We start from the raw sequence: 24,830 nt of genomic DNA on the forward strand, positions 1-24,830 counted from the left end.
CACTAAATACCACTACATCTAGAGAAGATCTTGATGGTCATATGGTTCACAGTAAGAAAAGGCAAATAGTTTTGACCAAGAAAGCAAAAAAAAACCCAACCCAACAGTGTAATAAAAACCAAAAGATGCACAATATTAGGCAGATTCCTATTTTTTAAATATTATCACTACATAAATATTAGGAAGCATTTACTGCAAATAATCAATTACATTATAGACTCAGAAGAGTGAAAGGTTAAATTAATTTTAATGTATTTGAAAATGCTGCGCTAAGGTGTTTAGCTATTCCTACTTTGAACCCTGAACTATTTTGCTCAGGACAGCATTCTCATTTCAGTGGGATAACTCATGTGAGCACAGGTAGGTGTGCACTTAAATGCTTGTAGAGTTGGTGTTTAACGGCTAAGCAGTTAATCTGCTGACAATGTTAATGGGAAGAAATAAGGTTATTAAGCCAAATAAAGACATTTCCTCAGCCCCAGTGCTCTTTCAGGAAAAGTGTCAAAAATGCATTTTTTCATTTGTTTCCTTTACTAAAATAGGGATAGTTTTGCACTTTGTTTTTAAGCAAATTATATTAAACAATGATTTTCTGTTTCAGCTTCATTTGCATGTGCTACTCCAGTACAGATACTTTGTGTTGGTGAAACAGGCCTGTAATGTAACCCCTACGTACTATTATATTTTTTTAAAGGAATTAACATAAAAAAAAGACCTTTTACAGTAATAAATAAAAACTCTGTTCCTCCCTCCCTGCAACTTCTCCTTCAGTTGCTGTGGCCAAATTATCTAAACTCAACTGCACTTAGGGGCCAGGGGAAAAAGAAAAAGAAAGAAAGAAAACCATCCCCCACCTCCAGGAATGCATGCGCATTCAAGGAAGACAAACATGATTTTGTCTTTTGAAAAATGCAAGCATGCCAAGTACTTCTTCTGAGGGAAATAGGCATGTGTACAGTACCACTTCACTTCTGCCTCACTTGAGCTCATTTTCTGAATGGTGTTCTCTATATCATAGTCATCAAAAAAACTATCCCCGTTTCCCAACATCAATGTTTTAATATGCATAAGCATAAGCGTACACATAATATTCCCTGTGCATAATACTGAAGTGACCTACACATTATAATATAATCTCAGAATATATGGAAGCAGCATGATTTATCACAGATCATAATCTCTTACTGCATTTTACAAATATTATTTCCTCTCTCGATGAAATTATACCCTCAGTCCTGCACATGCAGAACTCCTCTTTCTCTGTTAGGGTTCATGTATGCTTATGGTTAGTGCCAGGGTCCTACATGGGTGGTTGTATGGACAGATTCCTGTACCATAGGAAGGACACTGACTTTGCCTCTGCTCTCTGCAGTCACAGATGTCACCTGCAAGGGTCTCAGTGCAAGTTGAGAACAACTCAGGTTCCACCATTGCTCAAGTCTTTATGATGATGTTTGAAGTTCTCTGATAATGCTCAGAAATAATAGTCTAGAGAATAGTATTTCAATATACAGGTTTTAAAACAGGTAATTTTCTTTATCATAAGAGCTGCTTTGTGGGTACATCTTCTAAGCAACAGATAAAATAACTGCAGTGACATGTTAAGAGGATGCCCAAGTGGTTTAAAAGTCAGAGAAACTGGCTGTTCTCTAAGCATTCTTTTGCTATTTAAATGTCACTTGATAATTCCAGGTAACACCCTGGGGTCAGTTGTGCCTGCTCACGAGTCTTATGAGCGTCTTCTAACTTCCCTGTTAAGCTTCTTGCACTACCAGATGGACAAAAGAAAGACTGTAAGGCTGCAGCTGCTCCATCACACTCGTCAGTGTGTATAAGCCAGGCTGAAACAGAAGGTGAGCCATGTCAGCAGAAGGCCTGTGGGAACTAACTTCTATCACAGATCAAGACAAAAGCAGGGACTCAACAAGTTCAGTCCCTTCACTGTGTCCAGTATCATTGCTAATGCTCTACCCATTATCTGTTTTCCATCCTCTATGGAAGTAGTGGCCTCCTTTTTTACCACCATATCCTTGTATGGCTTTCTAACATCTCTGGTTCTCATTTGCTGAAGAAGGCCCTTAAATGTTACTAGAAAGAAGAAGATCATCTATAACATTTTTATACTGAATAATATTGTCACACAAATAGGTTTACAATCCCAGATCCATATTCCAAATTATGTATTTGGGCTTTTTTTTTTTCTTTTTTGGGGATGAGAAAGCCGGGCTACATGGCATATTTTACTGACTGTTGTTTTTACTGCTTTGTAGCTTTCTTTTCATCTGTCAAGAGGTTACATGACAGGATTTTTTGCCCTTGAATGTCATTTCGATCTCACCTTTACTTCAGAGAAATATATGATTTTCTTTGTTCAAGAGTCCAGCACAAGCCCTTTGAGAAACTCTTAGAAAAACATTCCTAGCTTTATCTAAACCCAAAATGTTGCCATGCACACCTAGTTCAGAACAGAACAAATCCTGGCAATCTACCCCAGATACATGCCCATGCAAGTTGTGGGAGTTCATCCATGCCAAGTTTCAGAATTTGACCAAATCAAAGATAATTCTTTATGGTTAAGACAAAATATCCATGAAAACCAGGAAATATGTGGAACACCTGTATTGATGGTAAATCAACTGCAGTTAGAAGTTGTATTAGCAAAGCTACAGTAGCACAATAAAATCACTATTCCCTTGGCCTTGTACTAGTTAAGAGGTCTGCATACTGATTAAGAATACTTTAAATATAGTATCGTTTACATTGGAACTGGTAGTGCTTTAACAGTGTACTCTCAGTTAAACCAGAACAACTCAGCGGACACTATGAATGGACTTAGTAGACACAATAGTCATCTCCAACCTACAACAGGCACATCAGGACACCTGGAATCACAGCACTTTTAAGAGATTTGTTTCAACAGAAATGAGTGTTTGTGAAAAACACTAGAGAGTGAGAATCACTACAAAAACAGATAGATATAAGGTACAAAGAGCAGGACATAAGTCCTTGGGAGCTCAACCTTAAAAGAAACCTAGAAAGAAAGTTTTCTCACTAAGGGTTGGAAGAGAGAGGCTTGAATTTCTAAATAAAAATTCTTCCTGTATACTGGAAAGGGAGACTTTATCTATTATTTATGAATAACAGGACTGCATGAAAAATATCTGTCTCTATCATCAGTTTCTTCTCCTCCCGAATCAGTTGAGAGACCACCAAATTTAGCCTAATTCATGTTATCAAAGAGAACAGACTCTTTTCCCCCTTATTTAAATTTTCAACACAATTCCTTTGTAATCTCAGTTCAGGCACTTCCTGAAGTCATTGATTCACCATCTGTAAATTTGGGATATTGACTAGGGGGAAGTTAATAAGTGGGTATTGTTAAGTCAAAGGCTAGAAGAATACTGCATATTATAAGTACTTGCACAGTCTGCCTAACTGTGGATTTCCAAGTGTTAAGTTAAACACCACGGTTGTCAATAAATGGCAGAGAGTTCTGGTGATGAATCAAAATTACAACGGTAAGCACCTTGAGACTACAACAGTGCAACTGCTCCTTGCCATTACAAGTCTATATCTAAGAAAAACTGCTTTTCAAGCATTGCAATATAGAAACACTGGCCTCATCTCCAAATATAAGAGATCTCTAGGCAGGGCAGAGCTCTCACTAAGATCATCTCATCCTTGAAGTACCAGATTTTTTTCTTGTCTCCCTCTCTGGTAAGTCATTATGTTTACAGCTTTCTCTGTACGTATGAGATGCTAACACAGCTCTGGAGCTGGCTGGGAAAAAAAGGAATGGAATTTCCAGTTTAAGCTAGTCTCAAGTACTGGTATTATGTGCACATTTTTGTTTGGTCACTTGGGAAATGATTTAACATAAGCATACTTTGTAGAAATTCACTTCAAAGAAGACAAAGTAACAACTATATCTGGTTATATTATATATTTGCCTGCCTTAGTTTGACTGAGTACAAAATTACAATGGGGAGTAGCTCACCGGTACAAAAATCACTATTTGCCATTATTAAACTTCCTTCTGTTACAGGAGAGTTTATTTTAAATGTTACACAGTTAAAACTTGGGCTCAAATTGAAACATAAACTGAAGATTTAAGTCTATCCACAACGACAATTTTCAGCGCTGGTGAGGCACAAAAGGCCCAATGAATTCAAAGAGTTTACAAATTGGTGCAATAACTGAGGGGCACAGGCTACTAGTATTAACATTATTAGTAGAACTATTGTTAATAAGGAGTAAAGAGCTCAAAGTCTTTCCTGCAGCAGCTCAGGTTTGTACTGAAACTGAATGTTTGACACGAACCTTTTGTGTAATGCTTAGAAATTTTGGAAGTTTATGGTACTTAGTTTCACACTAAAACAATAGTTCTCCCCTTTTAAAAATTAAAAAGGATGTTTAGAATAAAGAGTCTTTCTGAATTTTTCAGTAAACCTGTTGGATGAACTGTGACTCTATAAAGCTTAGGAACTCATTTATTATGTTTGTAGATCACAGACTGCATTTATTCATAAAGTGAATCTCTAAAACCTAGCTTCCATTACAGCTGTGGGGAGGCCCAGTCTTTCTTCCTTCACTTGAGAAGGTGAAGCTCAAGAAGATAATTAACCATGAAACAATGAGAAGGCTTGGTGGGTAAGCACTAGTGTGAAAACAGTTACTCCTCACAAAAGAGGGGAAATTAGCTGGCTGGATAAAAAAGGAAGTGTCAGACTGGAAGACTGAAAGGACTGCCAGCATAAGTAGATAGCTCTACGCATCATTAATGCCATTTTTTAACAGTTAAACATCACTGCTTTCTAAATTTAAATGCACTTAGATGCTATGTGTTAGGGGAGATTAATATGCCATTTTAAAATAATTTCTCTTCAACTTTCTGTTTCCACGTTTCACCAGTTTTAGTTGCCCTTCCCACGTATGAAAAAATCACTGCCTCTTAGTATTGTAGTCTTATTTACAAAGCCAATGAAAATAGTGTTCTAAAAAGATTCTGTTGGTCATTGTATTTTACAAACTCATTATTTGACATTAATATATATATATTTTATGAAGAGAAAATTTCTTTTGATTTTACTGTTTCACAGAGTAAAGACTTATGATATATGTTTCCTCTCAAAACTTCCTTCTACTGAAGCAGCCACACTTTTGGCAGAAATTCAGTTATATGCTATGCCAAAAGAAACAGAATAAACAAACACCGCTTAATGCAGCTGGCTAGGTCATTTACATATTACTGCACACACCAGACATGAAGAACTGGATATGGATTAGAGCATGACACAAATGGCCTATATATAAGGAGACATGAAATTACGATCATCATTCCTCATGATTTAAATTTTATTATTTAATGTATATTATAGTATTTCTGACATAAATGTATGCACATATTTAAATATTAAGTAGATATATGTATTATATTTTCTGTATATTTTACAGAAAAATATGCTAGAAATATCTTGGAAAACTGCTAAGTGGGCAAATTTTTGAAAGATTTCTTCTGGTGAAGAAGGGCACATCCCAGCCTTTGCAAACAGCAAAAAAATACAATGAAAACTCTCAGCATACTGTAAAACTTCTTTACCATACATATGATACAAGTAGACCTCCCCATCTGCAAGTTCATTCGCTTTCCTACAGCATCTGTTATTTTGGGTGAGATCAACAGTCCACTCAGCTGAGCCCACCTCCTGCAGTGGCTAGTTGTGAAGGTTTATGGAAAAGTTAAAAACCCTCAAACAAATAGAAGGATATAGAAGCTGCCATCCCAAATTTAAGAAAGCCTGTGGGGACTCTCAGAGTTGGAATTTAATAAGTATTAACTGATGTCTCCCCCATTAATTTGTCTAATAACTTCCTGAACTCATTTGTATTTTTTCTATCCACCACATCCTGTAGGAACAAATTTCATTTTTATATGTAGTGCATGAAAATAGTATTCTCTTTTGATGGTTTTAAATCTCCTGCCTGATAATTTCATTGGGTACCTTTGGTGTGTTAAGAAAAAAGAGTAAATAATTGTACCTCATTTATTTTCATGCAATTTTAAAATAATTTTTAATTGTGTTCCTTTCTGTTTAGAGCTGATGCAGCTCCTGGAACATCCTATAATAGTGAACAATAATATACTGATTATGCATATACTTCCTGAAGATCCTGCAAATACATCTCCATAGCGGCATGAGGATTGTGGTGCTATCATCCAATATGGAAGGCCCTTGCAAGATGGAAATAACTGCTGTACAACTTGCCAGAAAATAAAGTTTCTTACTCTTTTTCTAAAAACTATTTTGTTTGAGAACTCTTGAAACAACATACCTGAAAATCAGCTTAAATTACACTCACAATTCCTTGCAGAACTGAAGTCATTAGAGATGCAGAGCAACAAGTCATTAAATTAATTAAAAAATCACAAGTTTGTGACTTTCGTATTTCCCTGAACTCTAATTTTTCAAGCAATACCAGCCCAAATCATGAGTTTATGATTAGTGGATATTAGGCATCTAAATAAGACACTGACTGTAATCAGAACACAATACACTGCAATGTGAGTCAGTGTCTGCTGAACACTTTTAATTATCTGACTCTATACTTAAGTGCCTAAATAAGAAGTGAGTTCTTTTGAAGACCTCTGTCCTTGAAAATAAAAACCTAACCATTTTGCCTTTTCTTTTTTTAATGAGGTATTTGCACCATCTAAATGGTGTTTGACAGTTCTTTCAGCACCTATATGCATTGGAAACATCATATTTCCAATTTCTGAATATTACTTATTTTCCTACTAAAACTGATTATTTCTGAGAATTCAACTGAAGATTTTACTCATCTTATAGTTCGAATGTATGTTTCAGAAGCAGGGATGTCTCTTTATCAAAGCCGTGTAAAAGTGTTTTACCCACTGTTAATCTGTGGCACAGAAGAACAAGATTAATAGATTGACAGATGGTTGGTAGAAAATATACCACCATGCTATAAAGGCCTAAACCTGTTACTGTAGTGTTGACTTTTCCCAATATAAAGTTATAAATCTCAGATTTCTAGCTTTTATAGGACTGAATTCTCCCATCTCAAAATGTGAATTCTACTAATTACTTGTAGAATACTTATTTTAAACAATTGGGGCAAGCTGATTTACTAATATTCTAGTTACCTACAAAAGCACAGAAATTTAGAATATTGGATATGCCACTATCAGGTCAAATGCAATTACATGAGAGATTTGACAGAGTTTCCACAATCATATGTTGATTACAGAGCCATGTGATAAACAGGCACTTTGAAGACCTCACTGGCATTCTAAATCAATTGGGGGTTTGTAAATATCAACCATTAAAAAAAAATCAGATCAGCAGAGATGTATTACCAACTTTTTACCTGCTATGAAATTCTCTCACTCAACTCTAAAATGGCACCAGTTTGAAATACAGAGTGATAGATAGTTGAGGACCAGAAGTATCTTTGGGCTGCATGGATAAATGCAGAAAGATTGTATATTCCCAAAAGAAAATATTTCCTACTTCTTACTGGATAATGCAGCACCACCATCCAGCCTTGAAAGTTCATGAGATATAATAGTTTAAAGTGTTTAAGCAAATCCAAAAAACATCAATTTTCCCTCTCTCTGAATTTATACATTTGAACAATTTAAAACTGAACTAACAACAAAAAGAATACAGAAGAAATCCAAAGAAGTAGTTCTTTTAAAATATAAATGTATATGTCGATGTATATACAAAAATTTGTGGCATTGACCCAGCAAGTTTATGTAATTTTTCCCCTAAATTAATACAGCATAACAGAGAAAAAGATTCAAAGTATCTGTGACTTTAAGACTTGTCAGTCACTGAAAGTGACTGCTCACAGGATGCTACTAAAAAACATTAGTGCAGTCACAGTATTTTATACCCAATTCAGACCCTATGCTTTGAGTTAATTCTAACACCAGTTATGCAGTCTTATAACACTGTAATCATGATATTTTCTGCCTTGAATAATTGAAGTCAGTTTTTCACTGTAGGATGAGTTGTGGAGAGTAGTTATGCATAATTAAGCATCCATATTTGCGTTAAAAATAATACTGGGAAAATATGCTTAATTTATGTTGCTTTCATTGTCTTTTTTTTGTTTAAAACTATGAGTGGCTATTATGAAGCAGTCCCAGTATCATAAAGAAACCTGTCTTCTAACAAATCAAGTAAATTTCAAATACTTGAAAACAGAAAAGTTGTGTGCTTCATCAAGAAAAAAAATAAATCAAAGAAAGCTTGAAATAATTGAGTATTGTGGAAGTTGATTTTATCATTAAAATAACTCTTTACTTTTAATGCAATATAATTTATCTTCCTATGCTCATACCAATAATAAAAAGTAAATTTCGTTTCTCATCTTAAAATTTGCTGGGTATCCTGGAAAGGTCAAAGAAACTAAATGTGTCTGCAGATGAGCAAGGAGTTGCAGAACAGAAATATGCATCTTAATGTATGTTGAATCCAGTTGACGTGGATGGTGATTGAAACTTGCTACTATAGGACTGTGGTTGAACAAGCTACAAGAAAGGTTCTAATAGGTTTCATTATCATACAAACTAAAAATTCATATATAATAGACACCACCAACATCAGCAGGAAATATTTTATATCTGTAAGTTTCAGTGCAGAGAATAGGACTAAAAGAACAAGAATGCTGAGCTACTCTTTCTGCTTTAGGTGGTTCACTTTCTGGAGCAAAGATAAACTGCACTGAAAGAGGCTGCACAGCCTGTTCTATAATTATCCCTACTGAAACAGTGCTACACATGAAGAATGTTAGTAGTAAGAACCTTTACTTTCCAACCTCCTCCAGAGGGAGAGCTCAGGCTTACTATGGTTTAACAGAGATTGTGAAATAGGGAGATAAGGCTGCCTTAGTTTGTGGAGTCAGTTTTGCAGACTCTGAGGATGGAGTAGAGCCCTCTGCTGAAAGACTTAAATGTATTTCTTTTTTTCTTTCTATTCACTTTAAGAGCCTACCACTGCAGGTGACCCCTCAGAAGACTTTCTCAAGAATATAACACAACATTTATCTGAATTTTGACTAAACTTGACTGGGTTTGGAATTTTTTTACTAAGATCTGCTCGACAATAAGGATTTTACCAGCTTTGTTTTGTCATATTATCCAGACTCTGTGTACTGCCCTGATGGCTGCCATTGTAACTATGGCTGGTCCTCAAGAACATTATGAAGAATACAGAATGTGGGGCATATTACCTATCTTCAACTACAGTTCAAGAAAACTCTAGACCTGTGTTCACCATTTATGTGATTATTTTAGATCCTACAGATAATTGCTCCATGTCACAAATCAGAAATGCAATGCAACCCAGAAGCTCAAAAACATAAACACCTTAAGTACGAGGATGGTGCATCACATTACAGACTCTAAAATCAAACATCCATTCACTTAAAAATCAAATATTTTAAGGAAACACCAAAGTGAGCAGTCTTCAGTGTTGCAATATGAATAAAACAAGATGACTGACAGAAACTAATGCAAGCCATAAAGACTGTAGTGTCATATGCTATATGGAAGAGGTCCAATATCAAAGCAAAAATTTCTTGTGATAGATAACGAATAAAATCAATCTGTAAAGGTTCAGAAATATGTCACTAAATAATTTGTAAGGGATAGATTGTGTAATAAGTGTTCAGCACTTTACAATATGTAGTGTGCCCTCTTCAGCCAATTAGGCTAATCATCTCTTAGTACTTTGCTGTTCTAGACACTCCTGATGAAATTCTAAATTTTATGCAAGATTTTTATTTAGATCTCGCCTTAGAAAATAATGGCTTCTGATGAAATAAGAAACTTTTAGAAACCGAGTTTTGTTTAGTGAAAATATCTAACAAATAACTGAACAATGACAGATTCATTTTTTACCCCTGAGGGATGGGGGGTTTGTGTGTTTTTTTAAGCTTAGAACAAGTGTCATTCCCTGGATTGAAAAAATATTGCACCAGTGAAGTGAATATAGGAAAGTGAAAGGCAGATGAAAGCATTATGAAAAACTGTTTTCTTTTCCAGAAAGCATCACAGAAACAGATAAATAGAGGAAAAAGTATAAAGATACAAGATCAGAAGCAATATAGTATTTTTTAATAATGTACTTTTCCAAGTTCATTATAAAGAAGGAAACCAAGAGGATATTGGGAAAAAATCCTAAATAGCACTTTAAGCATGCTCTTTACCTCCTAAGAAACAAGCTTGTGGAAAAGAGAGAAGTGCCTTTCTTTTTCTTTCGTGGTTTTTTTTTTTCAAGTGAGCTGTCTCACCAATGCAGATTTTCCCAAGTCCTTACAACTCTAATTAAAATGTGGTAATTGGTTATGTTACCTCAATTACCATGATGCATGGACATTGATGCAAAGCGACACCAATTGAATCCCTTGGGTATTATACCCCAAGGCCATCCCATTTATTGTGGCCTTATTATTTTCAATTATGTGGCTGGATGTACAGCATACTTTCAAGCCAATACCGATGGGGGGTTTGCTGGACATACAGTATGGTATGATGACTTAGAAGAACAAGAGAAATAATTTGCTTTTTTTTCATGAAGAATAGTAGTGAACTTAGTGATCAGACAAATGAATATTTCAGACATATTCAGGACAATGTGAGAATTACAGCACCTTAACCCAAATTGCCTTACCTCAAAATCTCCATCTTAAAAGCATGAATAATACTGTTCCTTCAATAATTAGCTCTCTCTGTTGAATAAGAAATTGTCTGTTCCATAAAACAGATAAGTTTCTCATTCAATGAATGAGCAGCCTGGAGAAAAAGCAGTTTCTCCACTCACCAAAAAGGCAGGAATATTGAATTGCAACTTAAGTAAAATCCATTAGAAACCACAGTTTTGTTTCTCTAACAGCCACAGCAGTACAATAGTTTTGTATACTCCAGTATTGGTAAAGCCATCCCAGAAAAGTGAATTTCCATCGTCATCTCATTGTAGCTTTCTATACAGAAACATATCTGACCTGCACAGAACATACACAAACATACAGAACATACAGCAGCTGGAATAAACCATTGAAGCTAAACATATAATTTACATATACACAGGGCATATCATAGGCTGAGCAAAAGATAAAAAAATAAATGCAGAAAACAAATATTCCCACTTTGACGTAACAATTGTAAACTTATGGGTGTGACCATAACTGAGTCTGTCCCAAATCCTTTTTAACTGTTCAGTCTTTCAAGTAGATTAGACCTTCTAAAGGAAAGTGCACAGTGAGTTAAAGCTTCTCCATCTCTTGAGCAGGAATTTTAGATGGCAATTTTGAGTTTAGTTGACTATAAGATTGTTGCTATTGTTATTCCAATCGCCAGACAGACTCTTTTTCCTTTGAAGTTGATTGCTAGCAGGATCTTGTTAGGCAAACTATAAGACATCTGTGTAATTCCAGTTAAAATTTAGGTGATATGTAACATTATATCAGCAAAATATGGAATTATAAATCTGGATGAAAAGAATTTTTAACAAAAAACCAATACAAAACAAAGAAATCCACCAAAACCAAACAAACAGATGGGGGAGATAAAAACCTCTTTTGCTGTAACATATTAGGACTGCTTCCAATATTCTGTATTTTTGATTCTATGAATACTTCACTCCATATAGCTAGATTAACCTACTGAATCTAACCACCTTTCATCCTTCTGGAGTGATTCTTATTGATAATTTCACATTTTAGACAGAACTTTTTGTTTATGAGAAAGACAATTTTTTGCAAATTTTAGGTACTTAAAGTACATCTTAATATCTTGTTATTTGTAAAATTATCGTGCCCACTATTGCAAAAGGTGTACCTTTTTTGGGGTACCTTATTTACTGTCAGGAAGTTAGATGCCCTGAATGAGCCAGATGTCATCAGGGTATAGAAACATCTCATTTGTTTTCATAAATTACAGTTTGTGGGCAACCACAAATAAAGACTTGGTACCAAGAGATACATTTTGTGTGCCAAGACTGGCACACCATCAAATACAGAGAGATAGGGAAGGAGAAGAAATGGTTCTGATACCTACCCAAGAAAGGACTGCACAGGACCTGAGTGAAAAGGAGAGTTAGAACATGCCAAGTAGGGCCAGGGAAGTCGAAGAAACATGAATCCTACAGTGGCTGGGTCACATTTAAATGTTGAGAATACAGAGAGTTTTATTAACAAAAGAAGCTTGTTTATACTGACATACTTCAAAAAATCATAGTGTTATAAAGCAGCCTAGGATGAGAGGTTCCGAAACAAAACAGCCCACAATGAAAATTAGATGAGCATCATGATATCTCTAAATGGCTGCTACTTCTCAGCAGAAAGAATGATACACACCCGGCCGGTGAAATTCCAAGCTCTAATTAGCTCATAACAGTTTATTTACAGTAACTGCAAGAACAACCAGTAAACTGCTTTCCACACAGGAGGTGCCCCCGTGCAAAAGAGGATATGATTTCACTACAGTAACTTGGCTATTTTTTCGGCACTTTCTAAGATATCTCACAAATGAAACTTCTTTCTGTTCCTAGTCAAATAGAAGATATATATATTTACTACAAAAAAATGATGTTTTGCAGATTAAAAAGGCAGTTCCTCATATTTTGGTACTTTACACAGTTGGAACCTAGTCCAATCTCTCTTGGGCACTTATAGACCCAACAGATACTCAGACTCTAATAAATAAAATTCAGGATTCTGAGAGCTACTTTTTGTTTCTTTGTTGGTAATACTGCACACACTTATTTCTGAATCTCCAAAATTCAGCAGGTTTTTCAACTGCTGGTCAGATCATTAAACATTTTGTGTAGCACTTTCCAAGTTTACTAGAGCTATCGCTGCAATATATTAGTAATATGACTAAAAATATTCCAAAAATGGAACTACCATAAAAATATCACCAGCATTTCTCAAGAGAATAAAAAATGTTTCCTACTATATTTTCTTTCTTTATCAATCTTTTCTATTCCTCAGTCTCATATTTATCTTCTAACCCATTCACTTGCCCAACCTATTTAATTAATGAGTTCTCTTACTTCTGTTCACATTTCTTGCTCTCTCAGACTCATTACCATCAAAACTCTCTGCAGTTTTTGAGATGGCATTTTTCTTCTTTCATTTCTTGACTTTCCTCTGATTTAAATGTAATGTATTGTCTAAAACTCCTACCCACATTTTCTCTAAAGTTCTGGATCCTCACTAATTCTGTTTTTTCTTTTAATTCCACTGAAATTTTTCTAACATTTTCTCACAATCTTTGTCTTACCAGCTTTGTTTTACTTTTGACTCCACTTGAACAGACTCTCAACAAATTAATTCATTTGATTTTTTTGCTCTCTAGATTATTTTTTATCCATCTTTATCCCTCTACTCAGGGCTGCTCTCAACCCTCTCTGCCCAGCCTGTATTTGTGTTTCAGATTGCCCCAACCCACCTGCAGGACCTTGCATTTGACCTTTTTGAATTTCATGAGGTTCACAAAGACCCATCTATCAAGCTTGCCAAGGTCCCCTCTGGATGACAGCCCTTCTCTATAGCACGTCAACTGCACCACACAGCTTAATGTCATTGGCAAACTTGCTGAGGGTGCACTTAGTTCCCCTGTCCACAGCACTGACAAAGATGTTTCCAGGAGGATCTGCTCCATGATCTTGCCAGGCACAGAGATAACACTGACTAGCCTATATTTCCCCAGGTCTTCTTTTTTCCCTTTATAAAAATGGAGGTTCTGTTTCTCCTTTTTCTGTCAGGAGGAACTTCACTGGACCGCCACAATTTCTCAAATATGATGAATAGTGGCTTAGCCACTACATCTGCCAGTTCCCTGAAGACCCCCAGATGCATCTCAGCAGATCCCATGCACTTGTGTACTTTCAAGTGCCTTAGATGGCCTTGAATCTAATCTTCTTCTACAGCACGAGGTTCTCATTCTCCCAGTCTCTCCTTTTGACTTCTGCATCTAGAGCAATGTGGCTGGAGCACTTGCCAATGTTGACTAAGTCAAAATAGTCATTGAGTACCTCAGCCTTCTCCATGTCCCAAGTACTCAGGTCTCCCATTTCCTTCCAGAGAGGGACTAAATTTTCCCCAGTCTTTCTTTTATCACCAGTGTACCTATAGAAGGTTTTCTTTGTGGCCCCCCATGTCCCTGGCCACATTTAATGCTCAGACAATTTCTACATACACCTCAGGGGCTACCTGTTCTTGCTTCCACCCTCTGGGGTTTTTTTTGTTAATTGTTTTTCCTTCATCTTCTGTTTTTCACTAGACTTGAACAGCCTTTTACCTTACCTGCTTCCCTTTCTCCTTTTTAGATGATAATATACATTCCATTTCTCCTTTTTAAATGATAATATACTGCAGTTCCCATTATGGACAGAGGGCTCAAACAAACTTTTTTCATCTAACCCCACTCTTCTTAGTGTCCACTAACATAAACTAAGCACAAACAAAATGGAACTCTTGCGCTTTTCTCCCCAGATTTCTTTTCTTCATGCTTTTTTAGTAATCTGGTAATCTGCATCAGCTGTGACATTACAGCTTTTACTAGCTCTTTGAGAGAAATCTTAGCATCACTAAGATTTGACATTTTTCTATGGGTCATATAGTGCAAGCTCTTAGATGATTTTGGTTGTTTCCAATGGCATTCCTCTTCAGTCAAGACTTGCCTCTCTGCACACAGAGAGGAATAAGGAAAGGTAGAATATTAATGATTTCTCTATACCCTTGTACACTTGCATGTAGCTTCATCATTTTTACACTACTTCCAACCAGATCAAATTTTTGATGGCATAACTGACTCTCCTCAATTATCTACACTCAATTATCTACACTCAATTATCTATTGACTAATCCCATGCTTATAAAACCAATGTTGGCACTACATCTGCTTTTCAGTGATGTCTCCCTTCCATGTTGACTCATACAGAGACATGCCCCTTTTGACTTGTCCTGATAGCCTATTCACACCTCTTCCTTCATTAAGTCCCACTTCTATCTCAATACCTAAAGCAAAACAGCCAATAAATCAAATGGATAGAGGACCACTTCTAGGTTATAACTTTTGATAAAGGCAGGCAAGCATTCTCCTCGCTAACTCACCATTTCTTGGCCCCTTTAGATTAATAGTATTTACACTCGGGAACTGCTAGTGTTTCTGAACAATGCCTTATATATCTTCATACTATAGTACCTTAACTGAACCAGAGAATTACAGCTTCTGTTATTTTTTTAAAGGAACTTTAACAAAAAGAAGTCAAAAGTAGTATTTCACAATTAGTCAGATAACTATTAGGAAGGACATAAGTGTCAAGCATTTTTTCCTTTGCTCTGCTTGGTATAAACCTAAAAAATTATGTCATTTTTTCTCAAATCTCATCAAGGCTCTTCACTATATGAACTACATAGGATTATCATTGCTGTCAATGTAGCTTCAATATATAGACTTCAGCAGTATGACAGTAGCACAAAACATGCTGAGCCAATTCATCCATTACAGTCCATGGTGTTAGAGTAGGGATTATTTTGTTCCTCCTGCTTTGTAATATAGTTTTATGCTGTAGAAAACCAATCTAATTCATGCCACTTAATGGATGGTTTAAACAGAGTGCTATTTTGCCTCTTAGGAATCATTTCCCTGAGATAAAAGCAAATTATTGCATTTTACTTATATTCAAATAACACAGGATTGTATATTAATCGCATACCCATGGCATTCTATGTGAAATACACATCTACTGCTGGGATGTTAATTAAAACCAGTCTTAGCTACACAGGAAATACCTTTTCTAAAATATATTTTCAATCAGTAAAATTTTACCTGGGCCCAGTTCTGTTAGGTCCTGAGCAATTTAGCACCAAGAGAAGATTGTTTTTGTTGTTTGATGGGATCAGACGTGATGAGATTAAATATCCAGCAAATAGATTATGTATATTGTGAGTTTATATTGTTAATCAATTTTGTCCATAAATACAATGCTTTGTGAAAAACTGAAGATTCACTTGTTGGCAGTAAAGACTAGGAATGGCATCTTCAGTCAGAAGAAAATGCTTGGAGATGGATGTGTTTGTCTTGTGCTGAAAAAGTGCCTCTCACAAAGAATGAAACCCTGCACTTTTAAAGCAAGCATTACTCACCGAGTCTTTTTCTAATCGCTTCTGTAGCCTTGTTTGCCACTGGACAGCTTGCATGACAATAGCTTCCCACCTTCTCTCGAGGTTTACAATTATCAACTGCATGGACTGGTGATCTGCATTTAGGTTGCAGGTCTCCTGATCATCCAGGAGGTGCTGGCATAATCGCAGCACAGAGGCTACCCCACGACGTCTCTGTTTGATCTCACAGCATAAAGACTGCAGGATAGACAAACAACAGATGTCAGTGTGGAATTCTTTGCAAATTGAAACATTAAGTATTATCTGATATTTAATGTTGCCCAATCTCTGTCTTACAATACTTTTTTCAGCTCTTCCATAAATTCCCATACTTTAGTGTCAAAGCTTAGTGTTTTATTTTCAGATAAATACAGTCTTAATAGCACAGAAGGCGTAACATTATGTTCAGTCTTCTTCAAACAAATGCCATATATAACTAACTATCTCAATAATGCTGAAGGTTTAATGATGTAAACTGGTTTATTCTTAATTTCTTTTTCACTCAATTGGGACACATCTGAAATGAGTTACCTTGACAGTAATCAACTTCAGAAATTCTACAGAGTGAAAAAATCATAGTCATGCAATGTGAATATGTGTATTTTTAGAAAAAAAAACAATAGAAATTATGGGTCCTATACAACCTGTCATAGGAGAAACACTAAGTAAGCAGAAAATTCAGTACAGAATTTTTTACAGATTTTTTTGTTATCATAACATATTTCCAGAGTAGTTTCATATTCGAGTAAATATAGGAATACTGTGATAACTGTATCATCCTTGAAGATGAGTAATTCACTGTATTTATTTCATCATACTGATTCCAGTGCTACTGAGAATGCAGTCTGACATAAACTGGTTGATGGGAGACAATCGCTAAGTCCTAATATTGAAATGATGTGAGCCAGGATCTGTTGGTTCTACTCCAGAAACCCAAGAAACCTCACTGAGAATCTTATTGAACAGTAGTAAAAATTATGCATCCTACACGGCAGACAGAACTAGAGAGAGATGTACTACCTGAAACCAGTTAATGGTATGGGGTACTTTCATGTATGGTTTTATCCATGACTATACTCTAATGTCATTCAACATCAAATCACAATTTTATTCTCTCATAATGTATTTTAATAATAAAATCTATGAAGCTGGGGTATAGAAGGCACAGATGCATCCAAGGATTATGGCTTCAGCCCAGTTTCTGAGACCCTATACTTTTATAGCATTGCATGACTCCAGTATTCAACTATTATCAAAGGGTAGTGCTACTCCTGAATTTAACAGGACTGTGCTCTACACGTGGGAGCTTTCCAGATAATTTAAATTGTAACTTGCCAACATCTGTTTCCCTCTGTGGGATGCCACAGATGAAAGTGCATGACCCCATGAGAAAATTTGAACTATCATCTTTTCTGAAGGCAGCATGTTTGCCTTTAAACTTCCAGTTAATGATAATAAGCAAACGAAAAAAGCCACTACATCTCTCAAAGCTGTTCACAAGCATTGTGAATAAAAAATCAGGATCTACCTTCCTGAATTTTATTAGCAAAACGACATTCTATAGAAAGTGAATTCAAGTTCCAGATTTTCATGTCACTGTTTCTTTAGAAAATGGAATTTATACTTAAAAATGTTGTAACTCAAAGGAGTATTTTGCTGCTGTGTTTGATCAATAATATTAAGCTGGAAGTCTGAAGCAAAACAGTGGTATGCACATCTAAAAACATATGCCTTTTCTTTGCCTACGGATAGTGTGCAAAAGACTTTTTTTTTTAAAGCCTTCAAGAGAAATGATGATTACGCCCACAAACATAGCTGAATTACTAGTCTATTTTCACTGGCACAACTGGGCCATCCTAAGAGTTAACAGATTGCTTATTAATCAACAAGGGTAAACAAGGCAATGAAATCTCATTTAAAGCGGAAGTTTTAATTCCTAGAAGTATTTCTGTTCAAAGCATTATTCCCGATAAGCCTTCATTAGAAGACATCTTAAAATGATTAAGTACATTTGATTGTAAAGTAAACTGAGTAGTATATTAGCAGGTGGACATTTCATACAGATGTTCCACTTACTGATATAATGCATTCTATAGCTATTTAAATTACCCTAACTCTATAATAGCTAGAAGTCTATTACTTCTATAATAAGAGAACCCTGTATCTTTAATATTTCTGAATTTTAAATAATGTGAATGACGAATTCCCAAACCTCTATTTATGACAAAATATGACCAGGAATTTTATTATTCAATTTATACCAGAGCTGCATTTTCACTAACGTTTCCTGAACCTGCCCTTATTTATTTTCCTAGAGTTCATTGCTAGTTTCCTTCATAGCTCTTGATGTAACCACCACGTCTGGCACATTTCCTTTTTAATGCTGTTCGTTAGCCTAATGTCACAACAGAAAAAATCCAAACAAAACCAAACAAAAAAATCTACCTAAAGTCAGGGTTCTTATTTTACAATTTATTACAGCTAGGCAATTCAGTTTTTTGGAAGTGATGTATGTTATTTACCTATGTATATCTATGTAGGTCTGCATTAACTTCATAGAAGTCAATACAGCTCAGAATCTGGCCCTAAAACATTAACTTGCCTTGATATATCTGATTAAGTCATCCCTTACAAATATTGTTCTTTTTTGATACAATGCCATTTAATATGATGAGGTAAGGAGAATTGCACTCATAATTGCACTTATACGGGAGTTTAAGTGAGGCCTTTACATAGTGTTATCTGAAAGCAGAGCTACAGTATCCAAGTAATTTCTAATTTATATCAATTTTACACCACCATAATAACAGTAGCTTTACTGAAGCTATTTCTGATTTACACGGCTGTGACAGTACAATTAGGCCTATGGCACTTTTGTTTCAATTTTATTACATGATATTATGGTTAATATTAAACAGGAGAAGAACGAAGTGCTTGTATCTAACAGTGTGGTGAAAGAGTTGGTTATAGCAACAATTCTTTAAAAGCTAAAGAACTTAATCATGTAAAGATATCTTTAAGCCCTATATAATAGCACCCACAATAATGAATTTAAGCAGTATTAGGCTCTTGTGTTCAGTGTCCTAAAGCAACACAATAATTGCCTATATCCTATGACATGATATATCACAGTATATCATGGTATATCCATCCATGTTTTGCTGTTGTTAAAATGGCATGCTTGTATATAAACCTGTCAATATGGCAATTGCACATGCAAAGTATGCTTCCAGGACTTTCAGTTACTTTAATTATTTGCAAGGTATATTCTACACCATCCACAGTTGCTGCTATAGTGAGCTACTGGGCACTTGAAGGTTCAGAAAATCCAGTAATGATCTAACAGTAAACTTAGGAGCATCTCTTAGGCTCACTCAGTTTCCTGTGTGCGCAAAAGATTTGCTGAAAAATAGATTAAGAGATCAGACACTTTCAGTTGTGTCTCCTCATACTATCATGTGTCCACTGAGCTGTGGTAAATGTAAACACAATCCAAGTCTTTGCAAATGTGAGAGAAACATTCACTTAAACCATTTGCAGTGAGACTTAAATAAATGTATTTGGCTTTTTTGCTGCAGGCTAAGAGTATACACAGTAACTGCAGATGCTGTGTATGAACTTGACTTTGTGTCTGAGTCATTTGCTTCACAACAGACACTCTGATAACATTGAGGTGTTAGTCATTATAATGTTATTATGGTCATGGCTACTAGAATCTTGGAAGATTTTTCTTCCCTCTGCTTACTCCTATTTTCAGTGCTTTGAAGTTATCATCCACACAGCTAAAAAGGGCTAGCTGAAACTACTTTCGCAGCTTGTTAATATCATGCCTTAAATCATCTAGAAAAGCCCCTGCTGGGTCAAATGACATCAAACATGCTTTCCAAGCCATAGGCTAATGGCACTCTCTATGGGAATGGAAGTGGCCATGATCTGAACAGAAAGTGCTTGGCATAGCTGCATGACTCCTAAGTGAATGGCATATGACAGAAACATGTCTGCAGCTTTAGGCAGTGCCAGAGCATACGAGAGGAAGAGGAAGGTGGGAAGTTGAGGAATATTAGATCGCCTCAAGCTCCAATCTGCCTCTATCCCTCAGCCTTCCTGCATCATATCAGTGCCTGAGTTGTGCTGCACTACCTGCTCTGCACAGCTGAAGATTTATGGGAAGCCTGCTTTCTCACACAGTATGGAAGATGAGTTGGCCACTGAAGCATCAAGGATCTTGAGCAGGTGTTTAACATTAACTATTTAAAAGTACTAAGATTCTCACTATATTCTGTGAGACTATTTGTGCTTAAAAATAGTTTAAAAGTCAGTCTAAAATTAGTTTAGTTCCCTTAAATCCACACGATCCACATCTTCACCACATAACATGTTGAGATGTGGGGTTTTGTAGCCTCATTTATTACATATTGTTTCATTTTTATGAGATCTGAAGTTTCTTGCTTTCACTCTACAATTGGGAATAATAAACAGAATCACAGAATCACAGAAGGGACCCACAAGGATCATTGAGTCCAACTCTTGGCCCCTCACTGTACCACCCCCAAGAGTCACACCATGTGCCTGACAGTATCATCCGAACGCTTCTTGAACTCTGTCAGGTTTGGTGCTGTGACCACTTCCCCAGGGAGCCCATTCCAGTGCCCAGTCACCCTCTGGGTGAAGAGCCTTTTTCTAATATCCAACCTAAACCTCCCCTGACACAACTTCAGGTCATTCTCTCGGGCCCTGTCACCAGAGGTCATCAGAGAGGAAATCAATGCCTGCCCCTCTTCTTCCTCTGAGGAGGAAGTTGTAGACTGGGATTAGGTCTCCCCTCAGTCTCCTCCAGGCTGAACAGACCAAGCGACCTCAGCCACTCCTCACACGGCTTCCCCTCAAGGCCCTTCACCCTCTTTATTGTCCACTTTGGACACTCTCTAATAGCTTAATATCTTTCTTATCTTGCAGTCCCCAAAACTGCACAAAATATTCAAAGTGAGGCTGCACCAGTGCAGAACAGAGCAGGACAATCACCTTCCTCAACTAGCTGACGATGCTTTGCCTGATGCACCTCATCCATGCACAGATACCCAGAGCTTTGAAAATAGTTGAATGATGACAAATAGTAACAACATAAATGGATTTCCTTTGTGCTTTCAGGTCCAGAAGAAATGCCAAAGCATACTGAGACATTCCTGGGCTTACCTTTTGTTCCTCTTTATGCATGGGCAGTACTGGCTGGTTTTAGGAAAACAAAAGAACTCAGTTGCAGATAAATCTGGAATGATCAGATCCAAGAGGAAGCTTCTGTCTAACCTTGGTCTATTAAAAGCTTACTCTTTCTCCTTGTTGCAGGATGTGGGTACGTGAGGAAGACAATGATACACTTCGAACTGTACTTAGTTGTTCCTTGATGGAAGATGGAACTGATGTTATTTAGTACCACAACCTTACAGAGAAATTAAGGCAAAATCTAAGAATGGAAGCCACCCTTCTGAGTATCAATCAAACTACAACTCTTAAGTTTTTTTGCCTTTTTTATGCCTGATTTCTGGCTAGTGCAGCAGTTCAGTTTTCAAAAGTGATAATGTAAAACTTTTAAGTATCATGGCTACCAGAACTAATACATCAGTAAAGGGAAAACTGGAGACAATAATCAAAAATTTTGGGTAAAACGTAGTTTTTAATGTTTTCTGTGAAATGGCAATGCCTGTTAGAACTTCTCTTGTCAGAGTGATGCATCCCTGTATTTCAAATTTCATTCTTACAGGACATATGGTGAAAAGAAGAATTTCTGTTTCTGAATGAAAAAGAAAGCCAGTAATTACTCAAAAAATATTAGTAAGAAAGTAATTCCTTAAAATAAAAAAGCTAAATGACAAAGATAGAAAATTAATGATTACTTGTCACCAGATAGAAAAATACTGCCAAACCTGTGTGCTTTTGCTGATTTCAAGGTTAAAAGAATATGTCACCCAATATGGGATCTCTACTCAGTTGCATACTGTGGGACTTAATCTATATTGAAGCTAAATATTCTATAAGTATGCAGTGAAGTGCAAAAAACAGCAATTGAAAAATGACATGATTAAATGGCACAACATGCAATCATTTGCTCTCAATTATATCAATGTATCTTCTTCATTTCAAGGAGTCAGGCAGAAATATTGTTTTTTAAATGCCTCTATTAAATTGGGCACCAATAATAAAATAGATGAGAGTCCTAATAAGCTCATTTGCGTACCATACATCACACACCACAAAACTATTCTCTCAAAATGGGTTTGTTCATAGATCTATCTCCTGGTTGTCACCAGTCTTGGCTATATTAAAAGATTTTAAAGGCACAAAGCTTGCAGACTATTCAGTGAAAAACCTTTGTACTTAACCCTTGAGAGATCTTTAATGCTAATTATGGAAAAAGTATTGATATAATATCTTTCCTGTCATATTTTATTACGATGACAGTCACAACAGAATCTGGGACTGACATTTTAGAAATATCATCTAATTGCAAGTCAGAAATACAGAATGACAGTTTGAAGTAGACTATTACCTCTTTCAAAACAGTGAACTGGTTCTTTTAATTTAAAAATGCTACCTTTTATAGTACTACAACCACTAAATTGTTACTCTGATCATATCTCTCTGTAACTCACTGTTTAGTGAAGTGTTACGATATTTCTCTTACAAGAGAACTGCACCTGTGTCTATATATTTTAAAAATGGCAATGAACTAACAGGAAAAAAGATTTCATTTTTGCATTGACTTCAAGAATGTAGTTAAGAGTTTACATTTTACATGTAATAAAGTCCTTATATTAATTCATTCATTTCATTAGTTAAAGTTACATGGGGATTTGTGTTTATTGGAAATAAATAATGGAAATACATGTATTAATTAGGTAAATATATTTATTTTAAATAAAATATTTACTTTTAAATAGTATTCTAAAAGTACCTGTGTTCTTTCCCGTTTTTCTCTAGAAGTAAAATATATGCATTAAAACCAGTAAAAATTCAGACTAGATGCTTCTGGACTCATCCATAAAAGCTACTATTATATCTGTACAACATTCTTTAACATCTTTGTTCTATTCTTTATGCTCATTTAAGTACTTAAAATATTTGTTTGTAAGAATACCATTCAATGGTCTGTTATTTAGCTCATACTCCCATGTAACTAGTGATTTGTAATATGCTCCCCTCCTTAAATTAAAAACACTATTAAAATTCCAGATGTATAAAACAATATGAAGATTAAGTTACTATAAAAGACACTATAATAGCTTACAGATTGCTTGTATCATTACAAAAGTGCTGGTATCTATTACAGTGTCTCCCTGGAATAAAGAATGCACTTTTGGCAATAATTTGTTAAAAAAGTGCCCATTATTGTTAAGATGCACCTATCTTAACTCTAAACTAGTGTGCAATTACAGGAAGGTAACTTTTAAAAATAAAAGAAAAACTGTGTCGAATGAAATAAATGAAAATGAATCTTCCCTACTAAAATACAACATAGCTTTTCCAAGCCTTATTTTTCTTGTGCTTCATACAGGGAATTAATTAGCTTCATTTTCACACTGAAATATTTTAGAGCTATTTACTACACACTTCAAAGTTGGGGTTAACTTGGTTCCAGGAGATAAGCCAAGTCATTCAGATAGAGGAGCCAGAGGGGATGGCAGGAGGATCCATTTTTCTAGTCTAGCACTATTTGTGTTTATAAACGCCTTTGGTTCATGTCTTCTCATTTAATTCGAGAAATTCTCTTTCCCGTAAAAAAGATTCAAAGCACAAATATTGCAGGAAGTGCCACAATTTGCTAGGGTTTCTTTTTTTGCCCCCAGAAAATGCTAAGATAAAAGTAGAATAAACATCAGACAGGTAGGATAAATATCAGTGCTGTGTTTTCCTTTTGTAATGAATCCTGAACCACACTACTCAAACATTCTCTTTTCTGTACTGGAAATTACAAACTTGAAATTTTTGTGAGATCCCCACACTGGGTAGAGTTTCAAATGAAATGTGTGGAAATTCAAGAGATTAAACTACTTCAGGTACAGGTGGAAACTTTTTTTAAAAAATCAAGTAAGGAATAATTTAGGCTCAACTTCACTTACAGTCATTGGAATTCACTTAGAATTACAGCCTAAAAGAAATCAAGACGTTTCTCAGAATATTAGACGCCAAGAAACCCCCTCCAATCACCTAAAAACCTTAGGTATCAGAGTTTCAGCCATCTTTAATGAATAGTTCAAACTATTAAAACTTTGTTTCCTATCTCAGAGTTATATAAGGCTTTAAAGGAAAAACTTCCTTGCATGGGTGCACATCAACACCTGTAACTCTCAAGCTGAGGCTCAGATGTTAATATTGTACTTACTCCCTTTCTTAATCTACTTCCTTCACAGGTGGTAGACATGTATTTTTGCTGTTTCTGTGCAATGAGTCTGGTATATTCCAAAATGTAGTGAGAATGTACTCTATTCTGAACAACAGAAAAAAATCCTGCAGAGCATTGGCATTACCTTATTTATGGGAAGGCAGAGAACATAAAATAAATTAGACTAATCTTCTGGAGACTTCAGGACAGGAAAAGGAAAATAAAAACATGTAATGAGTAAGGAAAAAGA

General features: G+C 35.7%; 1 protein-coding gene across 15 annotated transcripts in view; it reads right to left on the reverse strand.

Moving 5' to 3' along the window:
• The window catches only part of AKAP6 (A-kinase anchoring protein 6), a 274,869-nt gene that overhangs the window by 15,248 nt on the left and 234,791 nt on the right, over window positions 1-24,830 (reverse strand). For all 15 annotated transcript variants that reach the window (XM_027638234.1, XM_027638231.1, XM_027638225.1 and 12 more), the window contains one exon: window positions 16,186-16,401. In XM_027638234.1, coding sequence (XP_027494035.1) covers window positions 16,186-16,401 — 216 coding nt within the window. The remainder of the gene's footprint in view (window positions 1-16,185; window positions 16,402-24,830) is intronic.

This window comes from Corapipo altera, unplaced genomic scaffold, assembly GCF_003945725.1.
Source record: "Corapipo altera isolate COAL_440 unplaced genomic scaffold, ASM394572v1 23, whole genome shotgun sequence".
Classification (NCBI taxonomy): domain Eukaryota; kingdom Metazoa; phylum Chordata; class Aves; order Passeriformes; family Pipridae; genus Corapipo; species Corapipo altera.